Below are 13,550 nucleotides of genomic sequence, written 5' to 3'. Positions count from 1 at the left end.
GGGGAAATCGAGGGCAGCAGGCTGGTTTATCAGAGCTGTTTGTCGGGCACTCGCTGTAGGGGGGACCTCTGGGTCCAGGGCGTTTCTCTGGCACGTGTTCCGAGCGGGACTTGCCTCCCCCGATGCACATTCGCGGAGTGACCCTGCGGGGCTGGTGGGGCCGTGGCCCTTCCGCAGGCATTATGGCCGCCTGGGCCCTGTCCTCTCACCAAGGAAGTGTGGGCGTTTGCGAAACAGAAGCCAGGGGCACCTCGTGGGGTCGGCTGGGTGTTATTTTGGTTTCTGCCCCACGTTTGCCCGTCGGCATTTCAGTCGGACCCTCGTGGCCGCCCCACATGCCTGGGTCTGGGTTTAGCTTGAGGGAGCGGCTGGGGTGGGGGGGGGGCCCGGCCCGACCTGACCTGGTTCTCAGGGAATGACCCCGGGCTGGGAGCATCTATTTTAAAGGAGGCTGCCATTTGGTCTTTGCCAAAATAGTTGACAGAAGACCCCAGAATAGCAGGCTGGGTCTGCCCTGGCTTAGGAGCCGCATCTCAGGCTTAGAGGCAGGCGTGTGGGATGTCGACGAGCAGGCGGCACGGGCAGAAGGCCTCTTGTCACCAAGGACAGGGGCCAGGAACGGCCTTCGGGCTGCCCCATGGGTGGTGGCAGAGGTGGGACTGGCTTGGGAGAGCAACCCGGAATGAGCGGCCGCTCCTTTAGGTGCCGCCTGGTGCCTGCCCTGCCACCGACACCCACTTTGTAGATGGGAAGATTGAGGGGAAGGACCCACCCAGGCCAGGGTCTCACAGCCCCAGAACGGACCTCTGTGGCCTCCGCCATCGATGGCAGTGATAACGACCGTGCCAACAAGTGGGGAGATGAGACCTGCCAGGGGGCCTTCTGGGAGATGTCGGCATAGGGAGATGTTGGCGTAGGGAGATGTTGGCATAGGGAGCCCGCGTTTCTCTGTTAGGGGCCTGGGCCAGGCCCCCCCAATGTAGGAGACCAGTGTGCACCCAAGAGTGTTTTTACTCCAGCACGGGCCCCCCAAGCAGGCCGGGGGCAGCCTTGTGGGCACAGCCAGTGACCCATCGCTGGAGCAAAATCTGCTCCCAGTACATGACCTGCTGGCTTCCAGAAGTTTTCCAGGACACGCCCGTCCCAGTGAGGGTTTGCTTTGCCCACACTGACTAGACCCCCATGTGAGATACAGCTCCCATTCACAGCAGGGACTTGGGGTGCCACCCCTGGGGCCTCAGGCCCCCAGCTCCTGCATGGGATTGATGACGCTGCCCACACCCCAAGGTGCAGAGGAGGGAACGAGAAGCGGGGTGCTGAGTTTTCCCACGACCTCCCCCTGCCCTTGTTAGTGGACCCTGCCCCCGTTCAGCCCCCTGCCTGCGGGTCACTCTCATGGGCCGGACGCAGCCCTTTAAACCGCCCGCCTCGCACCCAGCACTTCAGCTGGTCCAGGGCAGGGCCCGCCACCAGCACATGGGGTGCACTGAGCCCTGCCTGGGGTGCAGGGCTCCCTCCAGGGAGGCAGCCTGAGCACAGTCCAACAGCTAGAGGCTCTCGGCCTGGGTGTGGGGCCGGTGAGAGCCCGCACGGGGAAGGTGTGCCCAGTACCGCCCCGCGTGCACTTCTGTTTCCCGGCCATGTGGGGAGTGCCTCCCATCTCCCTCAGAGGACCTGGACTTTCCGATGGCCACCCTGTGGGGTGGGGGGCTGGACTTGAGAGGTCAGGCAAAGCCTCTGTGAAAGGCCAAGGCCTCTCCAAGACGTCTCAGCTCCATCCCGGCACCTCACCTGCTGGGCACCTCACCTGCTGGCCTCCTCCTCTGGCCTGGCAAACAGAAGGAACACATGTGCTCCAAAGGCGTGCTCTCCCAGGGCAGGCCCCTCCCTGGGCAGGCCCCAGGCCCAGGGGGCGAACCCGCCTCCCACTCAGGGCGGCTAAGCTGTGTGCCCTGCCCAGACCTCACCTTAGCTGCAAGAGCCTCAGGGCAGCAAACGATGGGCGAAGGTAAAACACCAGCTGTGCTCCTGCACCTCTGGCCGGCCTGGGAGCAGCCCCCGTCTTTAAGGCCAAGGCCAAGGGCAGCCGTAGAAACACAGGGCTGCCACTGGGGAGCCTGGGATGCAGATGACTTGCGGGGAGGAGGCCAGAGGCAGGGCAGTGTCATTCAATGACCTTGTCTCCCAGATCCGGCGCGGGAGAATAAGATGATTTCTCCCAAAAAGCAAGCAAGCTCAAGGCTGGGTTCTGGCCCTTTCTCTCTGTTCAGGGATGTGCCTGTCTGGCCACCCTCTCCGGCGTGAGAAGTCAGGAGTTGGGAGCACGCTGTAATATCTACGATGACAACAAAACGCAGAGCAAGAGCATTTAACGTTAATACAAGAGATTCACTTTTAAAACACTTCAAGAATCATTTCCATTACAGAGCTATGCTAGGGCCATCAAAAAAGGTTTTCAAGATTAAAATTACCTCCATTTGGATAAAATTGGTGGTGGAAATACAGTGGAAATATAAATGCAATGAAAAAAGGAGAGGATTTACATTTTTGGCTATTGGGGTAAAACTTGTTAATGATATTTTTTTAAGAATTAAAGATGGAAGATAACAAATCATTATAGTTTTTAGACTCCACTGGATACATTTGAAAGAGTGATGAAGAATTTAATTTAAAAATGTCAACATTTAAAATACACTAGATTTATGTTCCTTGGAACTATTTATGAAAACTATTTAAAATTTTGGGTTTGAAAAAGTGCAAGGGAGCCGGCTCAGTCACATGGGGATGAAGGTGACCCCGAGGACAGTGGGCCAGAGAGAAAAGGGGCTGGGGTCCCTGAGGGACACCTACCACCCGTGAAGGAAGAAAGCTGGGCTAAGCAAAGGCCCCATGGGCTGGCTGCCTGGCCGACGGCATGAGTGACGCCCGAGACCCCTGGTCCCTCTCCACGGAAGTCTTCCCTCCCAACCTCCTGTCCCCTGGGTCAAAGAAATGCATGTGTCTCCCAAGAAAAAATAGTGGTTTTCAGACCAAGGCCAATGTAAGTCCGGGCTTACCTGTGGAAGCATCCTGTGAGGGTGCAGCAGAAGGCTCAGCCCGGCCCGGGAGCAGAGACCTGGCATCTGACTGAACAAAAGCAAAGAAGAACCAGCTCCCAGGCGAAAGGTGGTTTTTGTCCTAAGATTGCTTGAGCTGCCTCCCACCCCCCACCGGCAAAACGTCCAGCCTCAATGGAATGCTTCTGTCCAGGTGCCACTGCAGACACACACCTCTCCTCTCCTAGGGTTCCAGCCAGCAAGCCTGGGCCCCCGACAGCCTCATCCCACTGGCCTCCAAAGACCAGATGGCCCTGGGCCAGCAGGGAAGACACACCAGGGCATGTCCAGGTGCCGTAAAGGCCCAGTATGGCTGTGGAAACCCACCTTCTCAGAGAACCCCTAATTTTTGTGGGTCTCCCATGTGATAAGGGGGCTCCTATTTGATTCAGTCCTCATAGATGCCCATCAGGAGAGCACTATTATAGGCCCAACTTTACAGAAAAGTCAACAGTGGCTCAGAGAGGGTAAGCGGCTTGCCCAAGGCCACACAGCCATCAAGGGAGGGGCTGGCATCTGGACCCACATCTCTGGCTCCAGTCCCCCGTGCATCCCATCACCCCTGCCATCTCTGGGAAGTCACTATGCCCTGATTTGGGACGTACAATTGACTGTTCTTCTTCAGGATAGGTGAATTGGGCCAGGAGGTATTTTTGGATTCTTCCTAGCTGTGCTGTCCTGGACAGGTAGAGACCAAAAGCGGAGGGAGCCACCTGGGCACACCACACGTGGCCCCGGCCCAGCGTCCAGAACCTTCCCTGGGCCCAGAGGGTCCATCCAGGGTAGAGGGTGGGAGGCAGGAGGCACGGGGAGAGGAGGAGAGGAATGGGAGAGGGGAGCAGAGCTGCCTCGGCTCACCCCTCAAAGGACCTTTCTCCCTCCCCCACTCACGACCCCCAGGCTGACTCCCCTGAGGGCCCCGAGGAGGGCAGTGGGAGGGATGGGCACCTCACTCCACCCACCATGGCTATTTCCCACCTCCCTGCATTGCGACCAGCTGAATCCCATGTCCAGCGCAGCAGCCAGCAGGTCCCGGGAAGAGGGTGAACCGCAGGGGTGTGGGGAAACCTGAGCCTGGGGCGGGGCAGGGAGCCAGTCTCCCCCACACCGTGATGGTGCCCCCATCCCTGACTTCCTGGAATCAGCCTCGCCGGGCTTCCGGGCTACGTACTGGGGAGCCACCTAACACCAGTGGTGGCCTGGCTTGAACACTCCCTGGGGTGGCAGTCCCTATGGTCTGGGTCCACAGGCCTGCCCATCTCTCACAGTACTGACTTCTCTCTTCTCCAACATCCAGGTGTCCTCACTGCCAGGCCTTTGCCCCCGTGTCCCCTCGGCCTGGAGCACCCCAGCCTTCCCTTGGTCCCTTCTGACTCTGACTATCTTTGGTCTGAAATATTCAAAGGGACCAGCAGGGAGTTGGGGGCTTGGTTGCGTGTTCTACAGTTTCCCAGGGCAGAGGTCACAGGTCTGTTGTCTCGGCTCGCTGAGCTGGACCCTCACCCTGGAGCTGACGAAAGATGCTCACCTGCACAGTTCAGATCCCTAACACCTCCGAGAGGCAGACAGGTCAGGGCCACATGCTCTGTTCTGCAGGAACTGAGGCAGGGAGCAGCATAGCCAGCAACCTGGGCTCTGGTGACCAAAGCCAGGCTTTGAGTCCCGGCTCTGCTATTTGCTAGCTCAGTGACCTTCGGTGAGCTGCTCAGAGGCTCAGAGCTTTGCTAATTCTTCTGCAAAATTATGCTGATAAGAGATGCCCCACCTTCCAGGGCCAGGTGAGGAGAAGAGGTGATCAGACATGCAAAGCCCAGCCCAGCACAAAGCTCAGCTCCCGACAGTTTCAAAATCAGCGTCCTGGCCACACCTTTTATCTGCAGAGGTGCTGATGGCTCCAGTCCGGTTATGCATCTAATTCTTCTAATTCTCTCCACAGCAGTGTGAAGTAGATATGGGGCGCTGATAGGCTAAGCAAATTGCCAGGGTTACGGAGAGGGAGGGCAGGTCCGGGGCGTGTCAGGCACCTGGCCACCCAGCCCTGTGCCCAGGCTGCCAGGGAAGAACTCTGGGCCCACAGCACCCCGGGGGTGAGCTTTCTCTACCCAAGACGCCTGTGAGCCGAGCTCCGACTGCTGTCCCTTCCCCTTGATGCACCTGGCTCAAGGTGACACAGAAAAACTGTTGAAAAAAGTTTGGCAGTTTCTAACACATTAAACAGAGAATTGCTGTATGACCCAGCAAGCCCCTTCTGGGTACAAACCCCAAAGAACTCAAAGCAGGGACTTGAAACATCTGCACACAACATTCATAGCAGCAGGATTCACAACAGCCAGAGGGTGCAAGCAACCCGAGTGCCCCCCACAGATGCATGGATAAACACAAGGTGGCCCGACCCCACGAAGGAGTGTCACTCAGCCGTACTCAGGGAGGGGATTCTGACACTGGATACAACCTGGATAAACCTTGAGGACATTATGCTCATGCAATCAGCCAGTCACCAAAAGGCAAATACTTCTGAGTCCATTGATACGAGGTCCCTGGAGGAGTCAGATTCAGAGGCAGAAAGGAGGTGTTGGTGTTCATGAGGGACAGAGCCAGGGGCTGGGGGAGGAGGACAGGGAACCGGTGTTTAATGAGACAGAGTTTCGGTTTGGGAAGATGGTAAATTCTGGAGATGAGGATGCAGTGTGGTTGCACTTAAATGTCACTGAACTGCTCACTTAAAACTAGTTACGACGGTGGATTTTATATGTACTTAACGGCAATTTAAAAGGCTGCAAATAATGGGCTGAATCTCCCCTTTCTTCGGATGTCCTCGAGCAAAAAGAAGTGTCACCCATTTCTTAGTGAGCTCTGGCTCGGTGTAGACACATCCATACCAAAGCTGTACCCTTCTCTTGACTTTCGCACAAGGGTGCTGTTGGGAGCGTCTTCTCACCGAGGCCAAGCAAGGGAAGTTGAGAAGAAGGCAGTTAAGGTATTTGCAAAGTCTCTGCAGCCTGGGAGGCCCTGCCCCAGGCTGAGCTCTCATTTTGCCCTGAGGACTAGAAGTGAATTTATATGCAGCCCTTTTTCTAAGTATTATTACTATTAGGCCAAGTAAGTTCTTAACAGCTGGGCTGGTGGCTCTCCTTCATGGGAGAAGAAGACCCATGGGGGTAATACATTTTTGGTAGGTGGAGAAAGATCACAGCCGGGAGGGTGTGCGGCCTCGGACTAGCTGGTCTCCGTTCCGAACCGAACCTTTGTTCTGTCGCTGGTGAGGACGTAAGGTAGAGCCTCCCATAGGATAAGAACGTGGGTTTGTTATTTCATGATCCCAAGCATTGTGCTCCAGGCCTGTCCAAACCCCTGCCAGGGGGCTTGCCATCTGGGGTGCTGGCGCTGTCCTGTAGAGGTCGACATCAACCACCCAAAGTAGTTTCTATCATGCCCATTTTACAGGTGGAGGTGAAACAGCCTGACCTTCTACAGCTAACAGGCGCGGGGCCTGCATTCGAACCCACAGCAGGAGGCCACAGAGCCCAGGACCTCCGCGGGCCCACAGGCTTCCTTACACCCCAGCTTCTGAAAACCACGCACCCTGGGATATAAGCAGGGCCAATTTCAAGTCCTCAATGGGGCTGGATCTGGGAAAAATCACGTCACCTTAGTCCAACTATTCCTTTCAAATAAAAGGGGAAAAAACCCCAAACCAGTGTACAGCGTCCTATGGGGGTGGACTGCGCAGGCACCTCCTGCCCATCCCAGACACTGTGAGGGGTCAGACCCTGCAGCTGGAATCAGAAGCTCTGTGGGCAAAGGGGCCCCAGGCTGCACTTAGCCAGGCAGCCATGTACACACAAACACCTGCTGAGCACCTACTGTGTGCCTGGCACCATTAAAGGCAAGGGTACAGCTGGGAGCAAGACAGCTTGAGTCACTCCATGCAGTAACCAGCGGAGTGGGGCCCCAGCAGGTAAATGAAGAGGATTCCCTGCGGGCTGTGAAGAGCCTACGACCAGATGCGCTGGCTTAGGAGCATGGGGGGAACACTCCCTGAGTGGCTGCTATTTGCGGGGAGGCCTGCATGGGGAGAAGTCATCCGTGGAAACATCTGAGGGGAAGTCTTCCCATGGGAAGGTTGAAGAGATGGAAGGACCAGTGTGGCAGGGGCGTGGGGCACGGACAGGGGCTCAGAAGCCCTGGGTGCCTCATGCTGGGTTTTTCACCTGCCGCTGCTAGGCAGGCCCTGGCTGTGCGCCTGTTGGCTCCACTGGACAGCAGAGGGGCCGAGGCCTGTAGAAGCTAAGGGCAGGCTGAGGGGCCATGAGTGGGGCGGCTAGAGATTCCCAGGTCCTAACACCCTGCTGGCTGCCAGTCCTTCTGAGGACAGTCCGTAAGGGCGTCTACTATGCATGGTGGGCGAGTCCTAGGAGATGAACCAGCCCAGGGTCCTTCACTGAACCTGCCAGCAAACTGGGGAGGCAGGCAGGGAGCTCCCTGTGGGGGTGTGGGGGACCCCAGGGCCACACCTCACCAGTTGCTGGGGAAAGCCATCAGAGGGCCTGGGTCCCACGGCCCCAGACTGAGGCAGAGGACCTCACCTCATGCTAATCTGCAAATGGAGAGTCAGGGACCCAGAGACGGAAGGCCTCACCAAGCCAGACGCAGGGCTGGGCAGTTTCTCGGTCTCCTGTGTTTGCGCCCTGACCCAAACTATCTTCTTGGCACCAGATCCGCAGGTGCCTCTTGCGGGCAGGGTCCCAGCAGCAGTCATGAGCAGACAGCCCCAGAAGACCCCTGCCTGTGTGGGCTCTGCTCAGGCACGCTGTATGCCCAGAGGGCAGCAAGGAGCCTCATGGAGGAATCCACTGACCACTTCTGGTCCTGCCCAGGTCACTCACTGACCCCTGAGTCCCCCTGGCTCTAGGCCTCAGGATGGAGAGCTCACATTTCCCAGGTCCCCTCCAGTGGTGTGCGTGAATGAGCCCCCCAGAGTTCAGAGGTTGTGTCCAAGGCCTCCCCAGGCAGGAAAGGGGTGGTAAGTGGGGGAGACTGAAATGGCTTTGGTCCTGGGTGCCGCTGGCAGCAGAGGCAGGGTGGGCGCCCTGGCCCCTGCAGCTGGGGCTGGGTGGGGTCTGCTGGGAGGTGGCAGCAAGACCCCTCTGGTATCACAGGGAGCAGGGATTTTCACTTGTAGGTGGCCCCCGGCGGGCCTCAGGTGAGCCCCGCCCCCACCAGGCCATAATGGGCACAGTAGTGGGGCAGGACCGCAGTTTCGGGCAGGGCTGGGGGCAGGACTTCCAGGGGCCTGGCCTGGGTCCCTGCTGGGTTGGGAGCTCTGGCTATGGCGCCTGAGTATTCCTGCTGCAGACTCGAAGAGGAGGCAGGCAGTGAATGCCGCCTGTGGGCCTGTGACTGCCACCTGTCCTTGCCAGAGGTAGGGGCGTGTAGGGGCTGCAGGGCTGTGGCGTCCCCTGGGTGCACCCCCACTGCCTCACCCCTGCCTTCTTCCCCTTAGCAGGGTCACCCCACGCACCCAGCTACAGCCGTGCCTCCGCCGGTGTACAGAGCTCCATCTCGGCATCAGCCGGAGCCCAGGACCCAACCCAGGGCCTTGCCTGCCCAGCCTGTAGCGCCGGGGCCTTCCCTCCCGCCAGACCTCCGTGCTGCGTTACCCACCGCTCAGGCCCAGGCGGTCCTCACGGTTCCAGCAAAGCAGCAGGTTCCCGGAAGCCCCTGAGAAGCCAGGAGCGGGGCCGGGGCTGCGGGGGCGGCTTCGGGCGGCACCCAGGCCGCTTGAGCGGAGGCGGCGACGGGACAGGCGAAGTGCAAGGGGCAAACCGGCGAGAAAGCGGGAGCCAGGGGCGGGACAACCAGGTCCGTGGGCCGGGCGGGGCCCGGGCTGGGGACCCCAGGACCCTCCAGGTGGCACTCGCTGTGCTCGTCCCCGGCCGCCTCCCCCCCTCCCCCGGCCCTGATTGGCAGGCGACCTGTGACCAGCCGCCAGCGCTGCAGCGCCCCGGGCGCCCGGGCGAAGCGAACGGCCCCCTGCGGGAGTAGGAGGGGGCGCCCGGCTATATATAGCGGCCCGGCGGCCGCCGGCCCAGCGCGCAGGGAGGCGCGCACCGCTCCGCAGGCCCCCAGCCCGGGCCGCGCGTCCTCCGGCGGCTGCCCGCGACCCATGCAGCCCGGGTAGCTCTCCGTGCCTGGGCGCCGCGTCTCACCTGCCGCCCCTCCGCGGCCTCGCACTCCCGTCCCGCGCAGGCCGTGCGCCCCCGCGGGCCGCCCCAGGCGCAGCTCGGGTCCTGCTTCCCGGGGCGCACGGGGACCGACTGACGGGCGCACGGCTCGCGGGCCGGGATGGCGGGGCCCGGGGCGGCCACGGCGGCGCTGCTCCCGGCGGTCCTGCTGGCGGTGCTGGCGCCCTGGGCCGGCCGAGGGGGCGCCGCCGCGCCCACCGCGCCCAACGGCACGCTGGGGGCCGCGCTGGAGCGCCGCTGGGAGAGCCTGGTGGCGCGCTCGCTGGCACGCCTGCCCGCGGCCGCGCAGCCCAAGGAAGCGGGCGTCCAGAGCGGCGCGGGCGACTACCTGCTGGGCATCAAGCGGCTGCGGCGGCTGTACTGCAACGTGGGGATAGGCTTCCACCTCCAGGTGCTGCCCGACGGCCGCATCGGCGGCGTGCACGCGGACACCGGGGACAGTGAGTGAGGCGGCCCGGCGGGAGGGTCGGGGGCCCGGGCAGCGGCCGTCCCTCCCCACGCGCACCCGACGTCCAGACTGGCACCTGCTCGAGGGCGCTGGGAACCGGGGCCGACCCAGGGTCCGGTCCCTCTGGCGCCGGGACGCAAACACTCTTGGCTGCGGAGCGGCCCCCGGCGACAGGGCTTTGCGCACCCCGGCGGCCGCGCCCCGCCTCCCCGCCTTCGGAAGCTCGGGCTCCGGCAGCCGAATTCCAGCGCCTTCGCCCGTGGGCACGGAGCGCGCGCGCGGCTCAGCCACCGGCACCCGCGGGGGCCTGGGACGCGCGCCCAGGTCGGGGCCACGCTCGGGGGCCACCTCGCTCTTGAGTCCGGGACTGGGCACGGCCGCCAGGACCCCAGGCAGGCGAGTCCGCGCCCACGCCCGCTGGGCTCCGGGGGCCTCTTTACCCCCACCGCCCCCACCCAGAATTGGGGGTCCCGGAGGCGCTCAGGTCTAGGAGGGGCTCCGGGACGGTGGGGCGGGCCAGGGTCCCCTGACGAGGAGTGACCCGCGCCCCGCCCCCAGGCCTCCTGGAGCTCTCCCCGGTGGAGCGGGGCGTGGTGAGCATCTTCGGCATGGCCAGCCGGTTCTTCGTGGCCATGAGCAGCAAGGGCAGGCTGTACGGCTCGGTGAGTACAGGGCATCTGTCAGTATTGGGCTGGCGCGCGCCAGCGGGATCACCACCCCTCCAGACCCACCTGTGCCTGAATCGCGGAACTGCGAAGGGGTCGCAGGATTGGCAGCGCCACCTGAGCCCCCTGCCAGTGTTACGAGGCAGTGCCAGTAACCAGGGCCAGCCCAAATAAAGGGCAGAGGCCCAAGACAAGATCAAGGAGGTTCCTGCCATCCTGGAGTGGGCACTTCCTAGTTGGTCAAGGGGTGCCACTGGGAACCACTTTCTGTAGCCCCCGCACCCAGTGGGCAGGACCGCAGTCTTCAGGGTGGACACAGTGGCCATGGCCTTCTGGCTGCCAGGTGCCTGACAGGTGTCTGGAGCACTGGCTGCTGTGGGCGGGTGGTGTCCCTGTCCCTACTTTCACTCTGTGAGGGGCTTGGCACCCCGACTTCCCAGGAGAGACCTCTCAGCCAGAGCATGGCTAGAACAGAAAGGAGCCCCTGAGCAGTGGCCCCCAGTGCCCACTGGCCAGGAGGCGGCCCCCCTAATGCTGCCCTTTCGCCTCCCAGCCCTTCTTCACTGATGAGTGCAAATTCAAGGAGATACTCCTGCCCAACAATTACAACGCCTATGAGTGCTACAGGTACCCCGGCATGTTCGTGGCGCTAAGCAAGAACGGGAAGACCAAGAAGGGCAACCGAGTGTCACCCACCATGAAGGTCACCCACTTCCTCCCCAGGCTGTGACCCCCGGGCCCTGCCTCAGTCTCGGGAAGCCGCTGGGAGGGCAGCGCCATGGGCAGCCTGGTACATTTCACTTGGATGGACTGTGTGATGCGAGAATAGGTGTAAGATATTTAAATTAATTATTTAATGTGTATATATTGTCACCAAATTATTTATGGTTCTGTGGGTGTGTTTTGTATTTTTTCTGGGAAAAAAAAAGAAAAGAAAAGAAAAAAAAAAGAACCCAAACCCAACCCTCACTTTTCTGGTAAGTCACTGGATTTATTTAACTTGTCAAAAAGTTGTCACAAGTGTGCTGCTATTCTGTGTCTGTGTCTTAAGAAACGGTGATGTCAGACTCGGGTCTCAGCCCCCCTTTGCCCCTGTATTTTGGGGGCAAGCACCCTGTCTGGAGAAGCCTGCCTGGGGCTTTGGGAGCCAGTGAGGGAGCCCCCACTCTGCTTTGTGCCAGCACCCTCCAGGGCCACCCTCCCTCTGAGCCCTGTTGCTATTCATCAGGACGTATCGGTTTACTTCGGGCACAGCGAGCGCGCGCTGTGGGAGTCCACTCCGTTTTTAGATCTGCCAAGATTGACCTTTGAACTTTCCCTGTAGTCAATTTTCCTCCATCTACCAGACGGGGGAGACCCTTAGACAACTTTATAAACTCCTGTTTTCCTTTTTTTGGGTCAGCCACAGCCCCTGTTTCTCTGGGACCATTGGGGGGAAAGCAAAAACGAAGCGATTTTTAAAAATCCCACAGAAAGGAGTCGACATGCCACTGGCAGGCTGGGAATGGACAGGATGGGTATTTGCAGCCCTAATCCAAACCCTAGTGATGAAATACGATTTGTAACAGCAGATACGTAAGAGAATATATGTCTTTCTTAAGGCATGCTTCCCCTGCCTGGGAAGCTTCAGGTTAGAATTAGCTATTACTTTTTATGAAATGTCCTTGTACTTATACAGAGACACTTGATGCAGGGTTTGCACGGAGGAAGATGCAGCTTCCCTCCGTTGCATTCCCTGATTAAGCAGATTTCTCATCTACCTCGAAAGCCCTTAAGCCCCTCAACTGGCAAAATCTGCCGAAAGCTGAGACCATGTGTGCGGAGTTTACCATCCTGCGTGCAGGCTATTTTTCCATATGCAGCCAAAAAGGATTGCAGATAGCGTCGGTGCGTCCCATTCAAACCTTGTCACGTTTGAGCTATCTTTACCCCGTGATTTACTTTTAGTAAGGATAATCATGGTGAAAATATTTGCAGACAGCTGTTAGGTGACACTATATGGTCACCAAGTAACCTTAGATTTTTCTTTATATATTTTACAAATGTAACCCCTGTCGTTGAAGCAAAGATGGAAGAGACAGGGTCAGTGATGTTTAAAAAAAGTTCTGAGGTGATGGCAAACATTTAATTTTAATGAATGACTTTTTAGAGTTTATACAAAATGACCTTCGCTTGCTACCAGAAATGCTCTGAATATTTCGTCAAGACTTTAATACTCTCCTAGGATGTTTCTGAACTGTCTCCCGAATTAACTTTATGGGAGTCTACAGACAGCAAGACTGAAAAATCTGATTGGAGTTTTTGTCTTTCACATTCCTTTTAAAAACTCATTGTCCAAATGCAAATCATCTACTTAAAACACTCTTCTTGAACTGAGAAACGAGCCCTGTGGAAGCCTCACGACTGGATTGTATGTCTTAAACTACTGTTCATGCAAAGTCATACAAATGCTGTAAAAAAAATTTTAAACTGCATCCTAGACCCCAGGACTAATGGGGAGAGGGGATGCATGGATCTCCGTGCTGCCTGGGGGAGGGGGCTGGCATCTGTGCACATTCTGTGTTCAGGCCCATATGGCAACAAACGGTGATCATCTTAGACACCTCAAATTTTTGCACCACGTCTTGTCTCAGCGCTCAGTCAACCTGTCAGGAATTAAGATGTCTTAAGTGCAGAATTCTGTCATTCTTGACCACTTGTATATAATTCAGTGAGTCATGTGTGAAGCGTATAGAGATGTAATTGGACCTTTGAAATATTGTAAAGTGTTTGTGTTGCTGTGGTGGGGATTTGAGGTTTCTGTATTTACCGCTGTTTTCAGAATCTGTCTGTAGTTTTATACAGGTGCCGACCCATATTGTGACGTATGTGCTGTGCACATTGAGATGCCGAATAAATGGAAACATCATGTAAAAAAATAACCCCATTGAGTTGGATGTAATTAATTGTGAAAGGTATGGAAAATGATTAAAACCTGTCTTGCAATACTAAGATATGGCTCCCTCCCCCATCTTTCAGTGTCTATTTGAGGCCTTGAGCATTGCATGGCTGGGGGTGGGGGTAGGGGAGGCGAATTTTAGCCAGCTGTGTCCACACA

The 13,550-nt window shown here is 58.3% G+C and overlaps 1 protein-coding gene across 1 annotated transcript; it reads left to right on the top strand.

Moving 5' to 3' along the window:
* Positions 1-9,440: 9,440 nt before the first annotated feature.
* FGF4 (fibroblast growth factor 4) lies at positions 9,441-11,254 on the top strand. Its single transcript, XM_037010944.2, has 3 exons — positions 9,441-9,780; positions 10,347-10,450; positions 11,007-11,254. Exons 1-3 carry the CDS (start codon positions 9,441-9,443, stop codon positions 11,181-11,183), a joined length of 621 nt encoding a protein of 206 aa, XP_036866839.2. The 3' UTR covers positions 11,184-11,254.
* Positions 11,255-13,550: the final 2,296 nt, after the last annotated feature.

This window comes from Manis javanica, chromosome 11 (genome assembly GCF_040802235.1).
Source record: "Manis javanica isolate MJ-LG chromosome 11, MJ_LKY, whole genome shotgun sequence".
In the NCBI taxonomy this organism is placed as follows: Eukaryota; Metazoa; Chordata; class Mammalia; order Pholidota; family Manidae; genus Manis; species Manis javanica.
This window is presented reverse-complemented; position numbering and strand designations above follow the sequence as displayed.

Coding starts and splice junctions, on each gene's coding strand:
- FGF4 (XM_037010944.2), top strand. CDS start 9,441: ATGGCGGGGCCCGGGGCGGCCACGGCGGCGCTGCTCCCGGCGGTCCTG. Junction 9,781..10,346: donor GCACGCGGACACCGGGGACA/GTGAGTGAGGCG, acceptor CCCCGCCCCCAG/GCCTCCTGGAGCTCTCCCCG. Junction 10,451..11,006: donor AGGGCAGGCTGTACGGCTCG/GTGAGTACAGGG, acceptor TTCGCCTCCCAG/CCCTTCTTCACTGATGAGTG.